At 38.1% G+C, this 15,093-nt stretch overlaps 1 protein-coding gene across 9 annotated transcripts in view; it reads right to left on the minus strand.

Moving 5' to 3' along the window:
- The window catches only part of dlgap4 (DLG associated protein 4), a 459,488-nt gene that overhangs the window by 12,249 nt on the left and 432,146 nt on the right, over positions 1-15,093 (minus strand). For 8 of the 9 annotated variants that reach the window (XM_062978819.1, XM_062978818.1, XM_008110023.3 and 5 more), the window contains 2 exons: positions 3,255-3,616; positions 241-332 (listed from right to left, as the gene is read on the minus strand). In XM_062978819.1, the coding sequence (XP_062834889.1) occupies positions 241-332; positions 3,255-3,616 (454 nt within the window). Of the gene's footprint in view, positions 1-240; positions 333-3,254; positions 3,617-15,093 lie in introns of those variants that run through there. The other variant, XM_008110025.3, reaches the window with a different exon arrangement.

Below are 15,093 nucleotides of genomic sequence, written 5' to 3' on the forward strand. Positions count from 1 at the left end.
GGCACACATAATTACATTTCCAGTTCTATTTTTTTTTCCATTTCAGGCCTCCAATGTTTTGCTCACATTACTAAGTCAACTTTTTTGGTAAGAGCACATGCTGCTGAGAAAGGGTTCAACAAACAACCGTTGCTCAGCAGCAATTTGAGTTAGGGAAAAAAGGAAAGAGGAGAACTAAACTATAAAATAGGAAATTGCTGTTGGGTGGGGTTCAAACAAAAGCCTGTGTCTTCCACTTACCGCCACTCGTCCTCTACCTGTACCCCGATGGACTGGAATTTGGTGGCTGATGGAGGGGGCTCCTCTTTTGCCACTGGCTGAAGGCAGTCAACCTTATTAACAAAAAGATACAAACAAAAAAAAACAAAAACACAAAAACTTGCTGCTAGAATTCACATTAGAAGGAAAGAGGCAAGCATGCACACAAACACACACACGCACACAAAGTAATCATGCAGACACACCATACACCAAAAAGGCAGCAAATTCTCTCTCCTTTATACCATAAAAACTCTGAAATGGGGCCAACATTTACTCAATATGGCCTAAGGTAGTGGGAAGGGAAAGAGGAGAAGAGACAGAGGAAAAGATGGCATAGCAGCCAGGGTTAACTTGTCTTATTAAAATGCAATTTTAAGACAGCTCCCATTCACACCAGGTTTTAATTTTTTTTTCCGGTTGGCATTAAACACTAAACAAATATATACCTAAGACATAAAATTCTAAAACATTTAAAAACTTATTGTTAATATATAAAATTCCTGCACAATGCTAGGGAAAGCAGTTCTACAAGAAACTTCAGAAGTACTGGAGTAAGAGCAAAGCAAAAATAACTTGGAGAATATAGCAGCCTACTTTATTACAGAATGCAGGGCTCAAACAGGATCATATTTGCCATTATCAAACAGGTATGAATAGACTGTTAAATGTGGCTGGAGTACATGCAGCTGGAATGGGCCAGAACTATTAATAATTTCTCCATTTCTTCAAAACAGGCTTTAAGTAGTTTTCAGTCAACTGCTGAGAAACGTAAGAATGAGGTGCACTTACAATAGTGTCTCTCACCTAAGTGCACCCTACCTTATCTCATCTGCAGCCCTTCCAACACTGCGATTTCCTAGCCAGAGTAATTCAGGAAGAGAAGTGGACAGAATCCAATTGCCTTCCTCTCTCTGGACACATAGCAACATACCAGACAACCTGGCCATTGCTCTGGAAGTGGCTGTGTTCAGGTTCTGCAGCTGAGAAAAGCAGTTTAGAAAGGGATCTAGGACTCTGCATGGTGAACCTTGAATTCTGACCTCTGCAATGACCTACTGCAATAGCATAAATCCGATTATACCATCATAATTCTCTAACAAAACACAACTATTTTTATTTATCTTATTGTCACCAGTCCTTATGACAAGTCTCTGGGAATAGGGCATTCCCCCATCACACTTAAATATATCTTTTGCTTTGTTGTTAGGAAGAAAAGTGGAGTTAACATTGAAACCTGATCTAAATCTCTGTATCACTCACATAATTATTTAGTCTTTTGGTAAAGGGACAGAGAATGCACCCAAAGCTCCCAACACGCAAAGCAATGTAATTAACTGTTAACAGGATGGGATAGCTGACTCGTAAGCAAACTGATAAAGAGAGACAGAGTGCTATCTAGTTTCAAATATATCACTAGCTTATTTGCCAAAACCTTTTGATGGAGAGAACTGTGGACCCATTAAACTTTTGTCTTTGAGTTGTCTGTATGTGCCATTGCACAACTAAGAAGCTCAAAACTATATTCTCCTGTGACACAAGGAAGAAGACTGAGAGAGAAGGGGGAACACATCTCAGAGGGAATGTCAGTTGCTATATTTCTCTTTTAAGTATAGGAAAATGAAGAGAGATGTAGAACACACTTTGAAGTAACCTAGTTCAATATGAAACAAAAAAGGGCCAAAAGGTAGGGGGTGTTTTAGAGGATGAGAAAAAAGAAGGTGGGCCTGCTAGCATTTCTTTCCCTCCTTCTAATGTCATGAGCCACCGAAGGGGTCCTACAGAACAAGGTGTGGGGTGCAACAGAACAGAAAACCCAGCCCCAAGGAATACTTTGCAAGGTTTAATCACTCACAAAATGGTGTGGGAACAGTACTATGTCCTATTACGTTACAGCCATTACACAACAACTGCCCATAATAGTTGCATACCATTTCAAGTGTTGAGGGGAAATGCAAACTCCCACACAATTCAACAGAAGTGATGCTGCTGCATATAAGCTTTTCAAGTTTAATTGTTTCACAATCAATGATATTATTGTTCAACCAGAGTGGCCAGTGATTTGGGCTTTCACTTCCTCCAAATTTCCCATTCATCTTGGGCCCACTATGAAATCAACAGTGGCCGAATCTTTTGGCAACTATAACAAAGATCAATCAGCATCCTGTGCTTTGGTGTGGTTTGCCTTTAGACTGTTGAATTAGAGGCCAGGAAGAACAGAAATTTCGGTGTGGTTACAGCTTGTAATTGACAATGCCACCCTACGCCTAATTTGGGAGTAGCAAAAATCTCAGTGCCAGTTTTTTTTCGTGTTCAAAGCAACTTGAGAAATTGCAAGTTGCTTCTACTGTGAGAGAATTGGCCATCTGCAAGGACGTTGCCCAGGAGATGCCCAGATGTTTTACCATCCTGTGGGAGGCTTCTCTCATGTCCATGCATGAGAAGCTGGAGCTGACAGACTGGAGCTCACCCCACTCACGGGTTCGAACTTGCCGGCACAAAGGTTTAACCTATTGCGCCACTGGGGGCTCTTCAGTGCCAGTTGCATTGTAGGCTCTCCACTCCTATTCTAGAGCCAAGGATGGGAAATATGTGGTCCTCCAAATGTAGCAAGACAGCAATTTCCATCATCTCTACTACTCTCACTACTGAATCTGTTGGCTAAGGCTGTTGAGAGATATAGTCCAACAACATTTGGAGGGTCATATGTTCCTAGGGAAACATGTAAACAGTGTTCCTATTTTTTTTTAATAAGCTGGAGGTAATACATGAGTAGAGGGGCTTGCTAAAAAGATAAACAGGCTAAGTACATCTCTATAAAATCTTTGCCTAATAGCCTAGTTCATAAACCTTACCAATTTTAATCCTCAGGTGCTCCATGTTTTTTTTTAAATTCAGTGGGCAAGGATGCCAGATCAGTTAAATAAGTATGCACATATAAACACAGTGACATTGAGAACACATTCAAGTGCTAATGAGAACAAACTATTCCGTACTTGTATTCCTATAGATGACAGCTTCCGTTTAGGGATATTCTCCTCCTTTGGCTCTTCGTTAGTCAATGTCCCTTTGTCACTCTTCAGTGATGCATTTTTCAGGGGTAATTCAGGAGGCTCTCTGGCTGGAGTCAACACGCTTCCCCTTGTCACACTTGGTGGCCTTGTACTGTCTAAGCTATCTGAAGAATTGCTCAGACCTGACTGGCTGTTGACTTCACTCTTATGGTCTTGGTTGTCCAGATAGTTGTCCTGTGCCGATTCGGTACTGCTCTGCACTGTGACAGAGATGAACGGCTTTGAGGTGGTCCGAGGCGGGACTGGTGGCGGTGTCTTTTTATAGCCCACTAGGCATGCCGAACCTGCAACAGCAGAGGCAAGGGAGGATGAAGGGAGAGGAAAGAGATGAAAGAGAAAATGCAGCTAAGATTCAGTGAATACAGAGAAATAGCAAATCAGTAACAATGTTCAGAAAAGCTTAACAAGCACAGATGCTCAATACACCAGTCTAGCCAGCAATATGCACAGAGAAGCCCAAACCAAAGCGCACTACTAGGCAACACTATTCTGCTGTGAAATTCAAGAGGAATGCCATAACACAGACTGGAAAAGCATGGGGAAAAGTGAGGAAGAGTCTGCCTGCTCCCCCAAGAAAGCTAGAGAGCAAGCTAGGCTTGCTACAGGACTAGAAAGACAGCATGGAAGCCAGAGGCTTTGCTTTGTAGTTCAGGTCCCAACAAAGCCACCCCTCGGTGTCTGAATTCATCAGTCGACAGGTTTCAGTGTCTTGATTAAACTGGAATTTGAACCTAGAAAAGGGGGAAATGCCACAAAGGGATTCTGTCAGGCAATTATAATTTTCACTTTGTTGATATCCAAATTCACCACAAACTGAACTTCCAACTGTATTAATGACAACCCATATTCTGGTTCTTGAGTATTCCACATCTTTCTTGGTATAGAACAGAGCAAACTCTATGCTGTATTTCAGATAGATAAGACACAAGAAAACATCTTGTGGCACATTAGAGACAAAACCATTTTCGGAGAGTACAGCACACTTCATCAAATGTATGCATCAAACTATATTTACAGTTGAGGAAAGGTGCCATGTGATCAAGTGGTTCATAAAAAAATTACCATGGTGCTGGAAGATGCACTTTTTTTGGTAGAATATGCCTTTTAGATCTTTTTTTCCAAATATTTTTGAGCTATGGTTGGTTTAATAAGTTACTGCAGAACCTATAGATACTATATGTTGGATACATGTACATCACGGAGGCATGGGTAAAGTGTGGTTGATGCCTCACATATAGCTTTTGGTGATGTTTTGTGGCTCACAAAAGTAAAAAAAAAAATTCCCCATGCCAATTTAACGAGGTGGGAACCTTTGAATGTTCAAGATTGACTTGGGCTTGTTTCTATATGAATGTGATATATAAATTCCTATACTGTACTTATGGTTCTAAGTAATCCATATACAACTCTCTTACTCTGGCCTGAGACCATATCTAACGATGTGTATAAGACACATCATGGTATGCACTGAACCTTTTTATTCAGCTAATCAAACCAGAATGTTGACATTTTTTACATAAACAGGAAGCAATCACTATTATTTTCTCTAATACTGAATTCCAAATGGGGAATACCAACATAAATGAAGCTATAGTGGACCACAGAGAAGCAAGGAGGATATATCAGAACATTGGGGTAATTTTAAAGATGACAGAACCTAACAGATAACCTAACTCCTACGAGGATGAAACATGTTCAACAGTAAGAATGAGTGCCAGAAAAAATATATAGAAAGGACTGAATGGTCTGCTAAGAAGACTAAACAGGAGAACTTATGCTAGGAGCCAAAGTATACTCAGCAACAATTTGTTGTAGTTTCTATTAGATTTATTTGAACATTTTCCATGTCTTATTTTTAGCAGCAGCTGAAGACCTGCCTTGAAATGCTCCGAGGGCACTCATGACAAGGATTGCAATTAACAGAATAAACACTGGCTTTCCTATTTAGCAAGACTTCTGAGTAAGAAAACTGAGCATGAATGAGAATGATTTCAAACACGGGCCTAAAAATTAGGAGAATTTTCAGAGATGTGAAACCAAAATCTGTTCAATCAAGCTTGTTCTATGAATGTAAAGTGCACATTGGCCAGAATACTCAATTGCTGTGCCTATCAGAACACATAGAGAGGATGAAGTTGCAAGTCTGCTACAAAAATTTAAACGAACTCTTCAGTCAAACATGTCTAAGAAAGCTTTCTTTCCTCTGACTGACACTCAGGCACTCAAAATGTGTATGAGATGAGTCCTCAGAAGCGATATCATTATCTTCCCTTAATAAGAGCAACTGACAGCTAAATAAATTACTTACTCTTTAGCTTTCAAAAGATGTGAGTGAGCATTTTGCTCATTTCGCATTTCATTATAATTCTAGATCAGGAGATTTCAGCACAGTTAATATGCAGTCTGTAGCCTAAATATCCTAAAGACATAAGATCCTATCTGATCTTGGAGGTTAAGCAGGGTGAGCTCTGGTTGACACTTGGATGCAAGACCACCAAGTATTATCAGGTGCTGTCAGGTATATTTCAGAAGAACTGGCAAAGCCACCTCTGGCAAAACGCTATGAATTTATGTGATTGTTATAAGTTTACTGGTAATTTGACTGTCCTGGCCCCATGTAAGCCACCCCAAGTCCCTTCGGGGAGATGGAGGCGGGGTATAAAAATAAAGTTGTTGTTGTTATTATTATTATTTGCATTAATTTAAACAATACAAAACATTTCTCTGTAGTGGGAAAAATTAAAACCAAGTAACATCTGTTTCTGCATAGTCTGTTCTTCACATGCTACTGCCGAGAATGTCAAAATCCTGCTCTACCATCATATTGAAGACTACTTTCTGGAAAATATGAACACTGCCATTTCACTCATAAACATCTTTTAAAATAAACAGTACACTTTGTTCTCAAGAAATATTTATCATCCTTTCTAGTTTATAATTGATCATAATGCAATCGCCGCTTGTTGAGTGTGATTCATATTTGTTTAAGAAATATGGGTCCATGCTGGTGTATGGATGTTAGTGGAGAGTCAGAAGGCCATTTCTCCTCCTTTATGCATGTAATATATGTGGGGAAGACATATTTGAAGGGGACGTAACTCTGTTATGAGTCCATAGATTGTGTAAGAGCTTTAAACTAGAATTTGGGTGATGAAGTTAATGAACATTTTGAAATGCATGATATAAAAACAATAAGTCCACCCAGCCCAGTACTAGCGTTGAGTCTCACGGTTTCAAGAAACAATCATACTAAGCTTTGTTACCAACATCCTTGACTTGGAGAAACTGAGATTAAATTTTAAACATTTTGCAGAGAATACAAGTGGTATTCTTGTGCTTAAAGAATAATTTAAAACATATTTAATTACCAAGAACGATATAAAATAGAAACAAGAGACATAATATTGGATTTTTAATAGTCATCACTCTCCTTCAATTGCATCATGCCAAGTGAAGCCATATAACTCTCATTTCTAACTTTGTGTCTCTTGAAAGTATTGACAAGCATGGTACTGGGTGCATTTCAGAGAAATTGCTTTTCTTTTAAGGATACAGATGAAATTTGCTTCCTTTTGTGGTGTTATTTGGATTTTTACCAGCTTTCCAGTAACAGCTATTTTCAGAAAACATCATTTCAGAAGTTAACACGATCACCTGCTTTTAGAGATTCTTTGTTGCCTACTGTCTTGGCCAATATTCAATCGTTTCTTGGCTAATTGCCAAGATAATTTGAATATCTGAACCAATATGCTAAAAACAGTGCATTTTAAATATGGCAGCTATTTCTCATTAAAAATTCAATACAAGTGCCAAGAAGCAGCTTGCATGAATTCATACATCTTTTTAAAAAATCCTTTCTCCACCTAACTCAGATTACATTTGCAGAATTCTTATTTCATCAAGTATTTTTTTCCAACAGAAAAAAAATTAGCAGTTGCATTCTACTTTCTATCAAAGACTTGTCAGCTACAAAGCAGAAAAGCACTAGTGATTTATTAAGGTTACAGTCCTAAAAACACTTACTTAGCAATCAACACCATGAAGATTGATTTCTAATGCTTTTGTTAAAATGTGGCCAAAGGCAGTGATAAATCCAGGGAACAAAATCTGATTTGCAATTTAAAAAATCTACTAGTGCATGTTAGAGGAAATGACATTCAAGTATTTTGAGTGAAAACAATCATTTGTGCAGATCCATTGCAGGTCATATGAATAATCTGCCGGGATTTCCTTTTGGGAGGCAAATGAGATCTTTTGTTCTAGCAGGGATTCCCTTGGGGAACTGAAGCACCTGCCATGTGCATTTTGTGACTCCATGGCACTCTGAAAACATATTGGCTATTCTCACTGCAACTGCTCCCCTCTTTCTAATCAGATGCAGATTATTCAAAGACCAGCAGCCAATATCACAAAGAGTAAAAAAACGAGACATGCAACTACAATAAATACAATACAATACAACACAACACAGCACCCACAATACAATACAGCAGGGGAGATGTAATATGTCACAATTCTGTTTTAGTTTTATCAAAATGTTCCCTCTTTTTAAGGAACCAGAATGTATGCATTTTCTTACAAGCAGTTCAATGAGCCTTTAAAACTTACACTGAATGCACATCTTGCTTTTCTCCAAATGTTCTACCTATATGCCTTAAGATTTACACAGGATGGGGAAATGCACAAGAGGGGCTCAATTGTAAAATGAGCTCTACATGAAAAATTACCCAGTGAACACTCAGAAGGATAGTAATGGCCTGTAGCAATGAAAAGAACTAAATCTCATGCACCTTAAAGACTAATACATTTATTATCGCATAAGCTCTCAAGGACTAGAGCCAATTTCATCAGATGGAGGAAGCATTCTCCTGTGTTACAGGTTACAGACAACAAAGAACCTGACAACAAAGAACCTCCTTTCTACAAAGTCATCCTTTTAACGCCCACCTAGCATACCCTTTTCCACCTCATTTTCATTAGAAATAGAAACACATTTTCTGTATCAGGTTGCAGCAGTGTATCTGTAGCAAATATTGTAAAAAACGAGCTGGAAAATGTAGAGCTTCTACTCTGATTCTGATGTTACAGAACCCAAGAATACAACAGGCAAGCTGCTTTGAGTCTTCTTGTGGAGAAAAAAGTGGAGTATAAATAACATAATAATAATAATAATAATAATAATAATAATAATAATAATAATAATAATAATGGCACCTTCATTGAAAACATGATGGAGCACTGGAAAACTGAACTGTTTGTTGGAAATGAAAGCTATGGACTTGTCAACATCAGAAGAGGAATTTTCCAGGGAGATTCATTGTCCCCTCTGCTTTTCATTATTGCCATGATCCCTCTGTCAACAATCTTACAAAAAACAAATCTCGGCTATCAAACATCTAAGAAATCTCACAAAATTTCACATCTGATGTACATGGATGACTTGAAGCTATATATGGGAAAACAGAAACTGAAATCCAGTCTCTGACCAACACTGTCCGAATTTTTAGCACTGTTATCAGCATGGAGTTTGGTTTGACAAATGTTCGAATAAATATGCCTAATGGCCAAACAATAAAGTGTCACCAGCCAGAGGCCTATAAATATCTGGGCATATTACAGCTGGACAACATCAAGCATGAACATGTGAAGACTGTGGTCAGTAAAGAATACACACAAAGGGTCAGAAAAATTCTCAAAAGCAAGCTCAATGGAGGCAACACCATCAAGGCCATAAACACCTGGGCCATACCTGTCATAAGATACACTGCTGGCATTATAAATTGGACACAGGCAGAACTGGACAATTTGGACAGAAAAACAAGAAAACTCATGACCATTCATCATTCACTGCACCCTCGCAGTGATGTTGACCGGCTATATCTGTCTAGAAGATCAGGGGGCAGAGGACTCTTACAAGTAAAACAAGCAGTAAAAGAAGAACATGCCCTGGCAGAATATGTAAAGCAAAGTGAAGAACCTGCTTTGATTGAAGTCAAAAATCAGAAACTCCTCAAAGCACAGCAGACAAAGAATCAGTACAAGAAAACTGCACTACAAACTAGAGTTGACAGCTGGAACAACAAAACATTGCATGGAAAGTTCATTGACAAAATGGAAGGAAAAGCTGATAAGGAGAAGACCTGGCTCTGGCTCACAAATGGGACATTGAAGGAGGAGACAGAAGGCCTGATCCTTGCAGCCCAGGAGCAAGCCATCAGAATAAATGCAATCAAGGCCAAGATAAAAAAATCAGCTGATGTCCCAAAATGCAGACTGTGCAAGGAAACTGACGAAACCATTGATCATATCCTCAGCTGCTGTAAGAAAATCGCAGACAGACAGACCACAAACAGAGGCACAACTATGTGGCCCAAATGATTAATTGGAACTTATGCCTCAAGTACCACCTCCCTGCAGTAAAGAACTGGTGGGATCACAAACCTCCAAAGGTCGTGGAAAATGAACACACAAAGATACTGTGGGACTTCCGAATCCAGACTGACAAAGTTCTGGAACACAACACACCAGACATCACAGTTGTGGAAAAGAAAAAGGTTTGGATCATTGATGTCGCCATCCCAAATGACAGTCACATTGACGAAAAACAACAGGAAAAACTCAGCCGCTATCAGGACCTCAAGATTGAACTTCAAAGACTCTGGCAGAAACCAGTGTAGGTGGTCCCGGTGGTGATGGGCACACTGGGTGCCGTGCCAAAAGATCTCAGCCAGCATTTGGAAACAATAGACATTGACAAAATTACGATCTGTCAACTGCAAAAGGCCACCCTCCTGGGATCTGCGCATATCATCCAAAAATACACCACACAGTCCTAGACACTTGGGAAGTGTTCGACTTGTGATTTTGTGATATGAAATCCAGCATGTCTATCTTGTTTGCTGTGTCATACAATAAAATAATAATAATAATAATAATAATAATAATAATAATAGCAAGGAAAACAGCAGCTAAGTCCAGGATCTCTTACTGATCATACACAAACAACAAAACAGAGGACAATCAGATAGGCCTGCTCCACCAGATATCCCCTGCAGGTTAAAAAAAAAATAAGCACAGATATTTAGGTTTGGCCAGCAAAATCGTGAGAAAGAAAAAATCATTCTTGGATGTATTTTGGAAGAAGTCTTCAAGTAGTTTCTAGGAGGTTCCAAATGTTTATCTACTTATGCAAAGCTTGCTTACCCTACCTTTAATTGCATATATCACAATATTTGAAAAGTTTGTTGAAACATATTTGATGTTCTACTTTTTTGTGGAGGTAAAATCTATCTGTATTCTTTCCATGTTTGTTCTGCCACCGGTAGCAAAAACTTAAGTTAAAGAAGCAATGCCCAAGAACACCTACTCTCTTAATTGAGATATATCTGTATTTTACTATAATTAAAGAGGAAGCAGGCAACATTTTGTAGACAAATAGATCTATATTACTTTTCTCACCACAGGGATTTTTAAGACCTCTTTCAAAATGGATGCACAAAGTCGAGTTTAAATTTGTAAGGACATTTCTTTGCCAATAGCTATTCTCTTGCAATAATTATTTTTAGAAAGATATGAACAATTGTAGCATTCTAAATTAAAATGGGGGGGGGGAGAGGGGTGAATCTGATCATTTCAGAACAGTCTTACTTTTAAATTGAAGATAAGAGGTCTCTGCTCACCCAACTTGTCTCTGAGCTTCCAAATTATCAACCATAACTTCTACTAAGAGAAGATTGATTGAATACCTCTCTAAAGAAACTTTTAAGAGAAATGATTATATTTGCAAAGTGGAGCACGTTTTAAGAGTCCTGAAGACAACCATTATTCAGCAGATTACAGAAGTGAAATGCAAAATCTGTGAAGTTTGCCTTTATATAGGACAAAGTTGCAAATGATGCTCGTTCCTGGTGTTACAACATCAAAGAGAAGAATAATAATCAGTATGTGACCCAAGACAAAGCTATTCCCTAATTAAAGATGACAGCAGCACCAGAAGTTGGTATGACAGCACAAAACATTATTAATAAGACTCTGTGAGGAGAGAATAAGAACCATATGTAAGAAATACTGGGGTAAATCCCAAGATCTTGTGAACAGAGCTGCCCTCTCTTACACTTGGAAAGGGCACTTTTGGTGCTGGATAGCAGAAGGAAAGAAGGGACCACTGTCAATTTCTTCCCCTGAGTCTCTCTATATCAGTGGTTCTCAACCTGGGGTCCCCAGATGTTCTTGGACTTCAACTCCCAGAAATCCTAACAGCTGGTAAACTGGCTGGGATTTCTGGAGTTGTAGGCCAAAAACATCTGGGGACTCCAAGCTGAGAACCACTGATCTATATCATTCCTTCTGCTGAAAATCAGGAGGGGATCACAAAAGGCTGAAGGGGGAAATTCAGTGAATATATGTTTCCATGGCCTTCAGCAACAATAGGATATTTTATGCATGGAAGAATTTATTCTGCAAATACTGCTGGATCTAATAGCCTGTATTCAGTTTAATCTTGTCCTTACTGATGCAGTCTTCTCAGCTCATAATTCCTAATTTGAAAGATAGAGAATTCCAAGCAGCTGCTGCTACTAGGAATACAAAACAGTCTGTTTTGTCAAATCCAATTTTATTCTACTGTAAGAAAATAATCGTTATTTCAGTTTTTAAACAGATTGGTAAATAGGGAAGTTTCCAATCATAGTAATTCCTGAAGCTTCTTTCTTCCTGTCTTTCCTTATAGACTACAGATTTTATTTTCCTCCAGGAACTCCACAAAAATTACATCAGCCTTCAGAAAGGCATTGACCTACATTCTGTTTTTGCATTGCTATGGTCTGTGTCAGGTTTCAAATAGCTAACTTTTACTTCAACGACCTTGATTTCTTTTTTCTAGAATTTCTCTTTGTTATTTTTAAAAACAAAACAAGAACTAATTCAATACAGACAACTACAATACTGCCTTTCTTCATTTATAAAGCACAAGGTAGTCAAGCATGGATTTTCAGGTAGGCCCTATCTAAAAGATTAAGGATTATAAACCTTCTAGGTTTCAACTTCATAATTACATCATGTGTTTCAAGATATGCTCTGTATATGTATTTAAGCAGTCAGATCTCCCAGGAGTTACCCCTGATGGTCAGGAAGCCTTTCAGAAAACTAAAGAAATTTTACATTAAGCTTTTGTTTTCAAAGCGCAGTGGGAGGTGGGGAGATGTTATAATCTTCTTGGTATTTTAGAAACAATCTTTTCTTGCAAGAGAAATTTCCTCAACGATACACAGGATAAGAGATTGTTCAAGGAAGATCCATTTGAAGCGGACTCTACAATTATAACACTGAATACTAAGAATGGGATTGTACATGCCATCAAAATCCCAATTTTTGTGTGCTGGTTGTGAAAGATAGAAATGAAGAAAGTTGATAGAAAGAAAGCCAACTCACTTGAAATGTGGCACTGGAGATGGATACTGTGGTCTGATAAAAAGATAAATGAGTCCTTGAGCAAATCAAGCTGGATCTCTCCCTAGAAGCCATGATGACTAATCTGAAACTGATACTTTGGTGATATCATGAAAAGACATAACGAACTAGAAAACACAATAATATTTGCTAAAATGAAGTAGGAAAAGAGGAAGACTATATTTCAGATGGATGGACTGAATAAGTATACCTCAGATTTGAGCAGGGCAATTGATGACAGTGTGAGTTGGAGATCTCTCATTCACAGGACATCGTAAGTCAAAGTCAACTTTTCTGAGTCTGCTGACTTGAGCAGGGCAGTTGATGATAGTGTGAGTTGGAGATCTCTCTTTCATAGGACACCATCATTCAAAGTCAACTTAACAACATCACCTGTCATACTTGTAGCCTCAAAGAAGCATAGGACTGAGAAGCTATGAACATGAAAGGCTTGTACATAAAGATTGCTGGTGTAACTTCATGGTTAATTTGTGTCACTAGAATAGGTTAGAATCCCTTTTTAGTCATGAAACCCATTTAATGACTTTGGTCATAAAACACTGGATGAAAGGTGGCACACATAGTTCTATTTTGTATGTGGTGTAGTAGCTGATTTTCTAAACATGACCATCAAGGATGCTGGAAAAGATACAAACATGTAATAAAACCTGAAAATTCAAAGCAGCACTAATAAATGATGCAATTCAGTCAGTAATGATAAAAGAAAATCCTTTCCAGACTCATAAAAACTGCTAAAACAGCAGCTTGCATGAACAAAACAACAAATTAAATAAAAGCCATCTGACATCAGTGGGGATTCAAATACATTTAAAATAATGCAATTGAGAGTTGAATCACATATCCCTCTTGAGGAAGTTCCATATGGTAAGGGAAATTGTTGATAAGGTTGTCTTTAGCATCTACAAATCTCCTTGATCTTTTCTGAAGAATTGGTTAACACTGATCTTGAAGCACAGGTAATCCTTCAAGTATTATGAACTCAAAACAATAAAGATTTTAAAGGCTAAAACATGTGCTTTAAATTGAATCTAGAATGTTCCAGACATAGCACAATGTATTGTGTTTTGACCAACCAATTCATATGACCACTCAATTTGCTGCAATTTGTACTAGCTGCAATTTCCCAATTATTTTCAAAAGGCAGCTTCACGTAAAGGGCACTACAATAGTAAAGTCTGGATGAAGCCAGTGCACAGAGAACTGAGAAAAGGCCCACATTTATAGTGCACATTAATGAATTTTGAATGGTTTTAATTCTGTAGTTCATTTTTATAATCTTTTATTATTTATTAAATATTTTACTTATTTTTCTATAGTTTTATATATTTACTGGTTTTAATAAGATACCCATTATTTTGAAAACGGTGGGTTACAAATTAATAACATCACCACCTAACAGTTGCTCAGTTGTGTCCCTGGTGACTTTGGGTGTGAGATTGCTTGCATGAAGGCTTTGCCACATGAAATATTTCCAGCACATTCAGATCTAGCTTGCCAGAGGAAGCTTAAGCCAGGACTGGGACACACTGCGGTTCATTATGAAATCTTGAATATTACATATTTCACTGCTTAGATATTTTGCTGAAATAACTCTTAGCAGTCCAATCCACAAGTGATAATCTACATAGTGATATACATGACATCATTTTAAAAATGCATTCCTAGTGAATTGGCCGCTAAGATTCTAAAAATGTGGATACAGACTAATTTTGCTTCTGTTTTGGAAACTGTTTCTTTAGTAGGGTTGTTGTATGTCTTTCGGGCTGTGTGGCCATGTTCCAGAAGCATTCTCTCCTGACGTTTTGCCCACATCTATGGCAGGCATCCTCAGAGGTTGTGAGGTACCTCACAACCTCTGAGGATGCCTGCCATAGATGTGGGCAAAACGTCAGGAGAGAATGCTTCTGGAACATGGCCACACAGCCCGAAAGACATACAACAACCCTGTGATCCCGGCCATGAAAGCCTTCGACAACACATGTTTCTTTAGTAGCAAATGCAAATTACAATCATTGCCAAGATCACCCAAAGTAACTATTACTTTCTCAGCTTCTTTAAAGACTTCTATCATCACTGGTTTTAATATCTCATTATAAATAAAAACAAATTATAAACAAAAAATTCAAACATACTGTTACATATTAAGCTTATTCCAGAAAAAAAGCTTTCAAAGCTCTAGCTACCTAAAGCAAAACCTGATCAGAAACTAAATAGCAGTTGTCAATTAAATGTCAGTGAAGACTGCAGTTCAACTTTTCATAAGTGATAACTTACTAAAGATTAGGGCAACAAG

The sequence above is a fragment of the Anolis carolinensis genome, chromosome 4 (assembly GCF_035594765.1).
Source record: "Anolis carolinensis isolate JA03-04 chromosome 4, rAnoCar3.1.pri, whole genome shotgun sequence".
Lineage (NCBI taxonomy): Eukaryota > Metazoa > Chordata > Lepidosauria > Squamata > Dactyloidae > Anolis > Anolis carolinensis.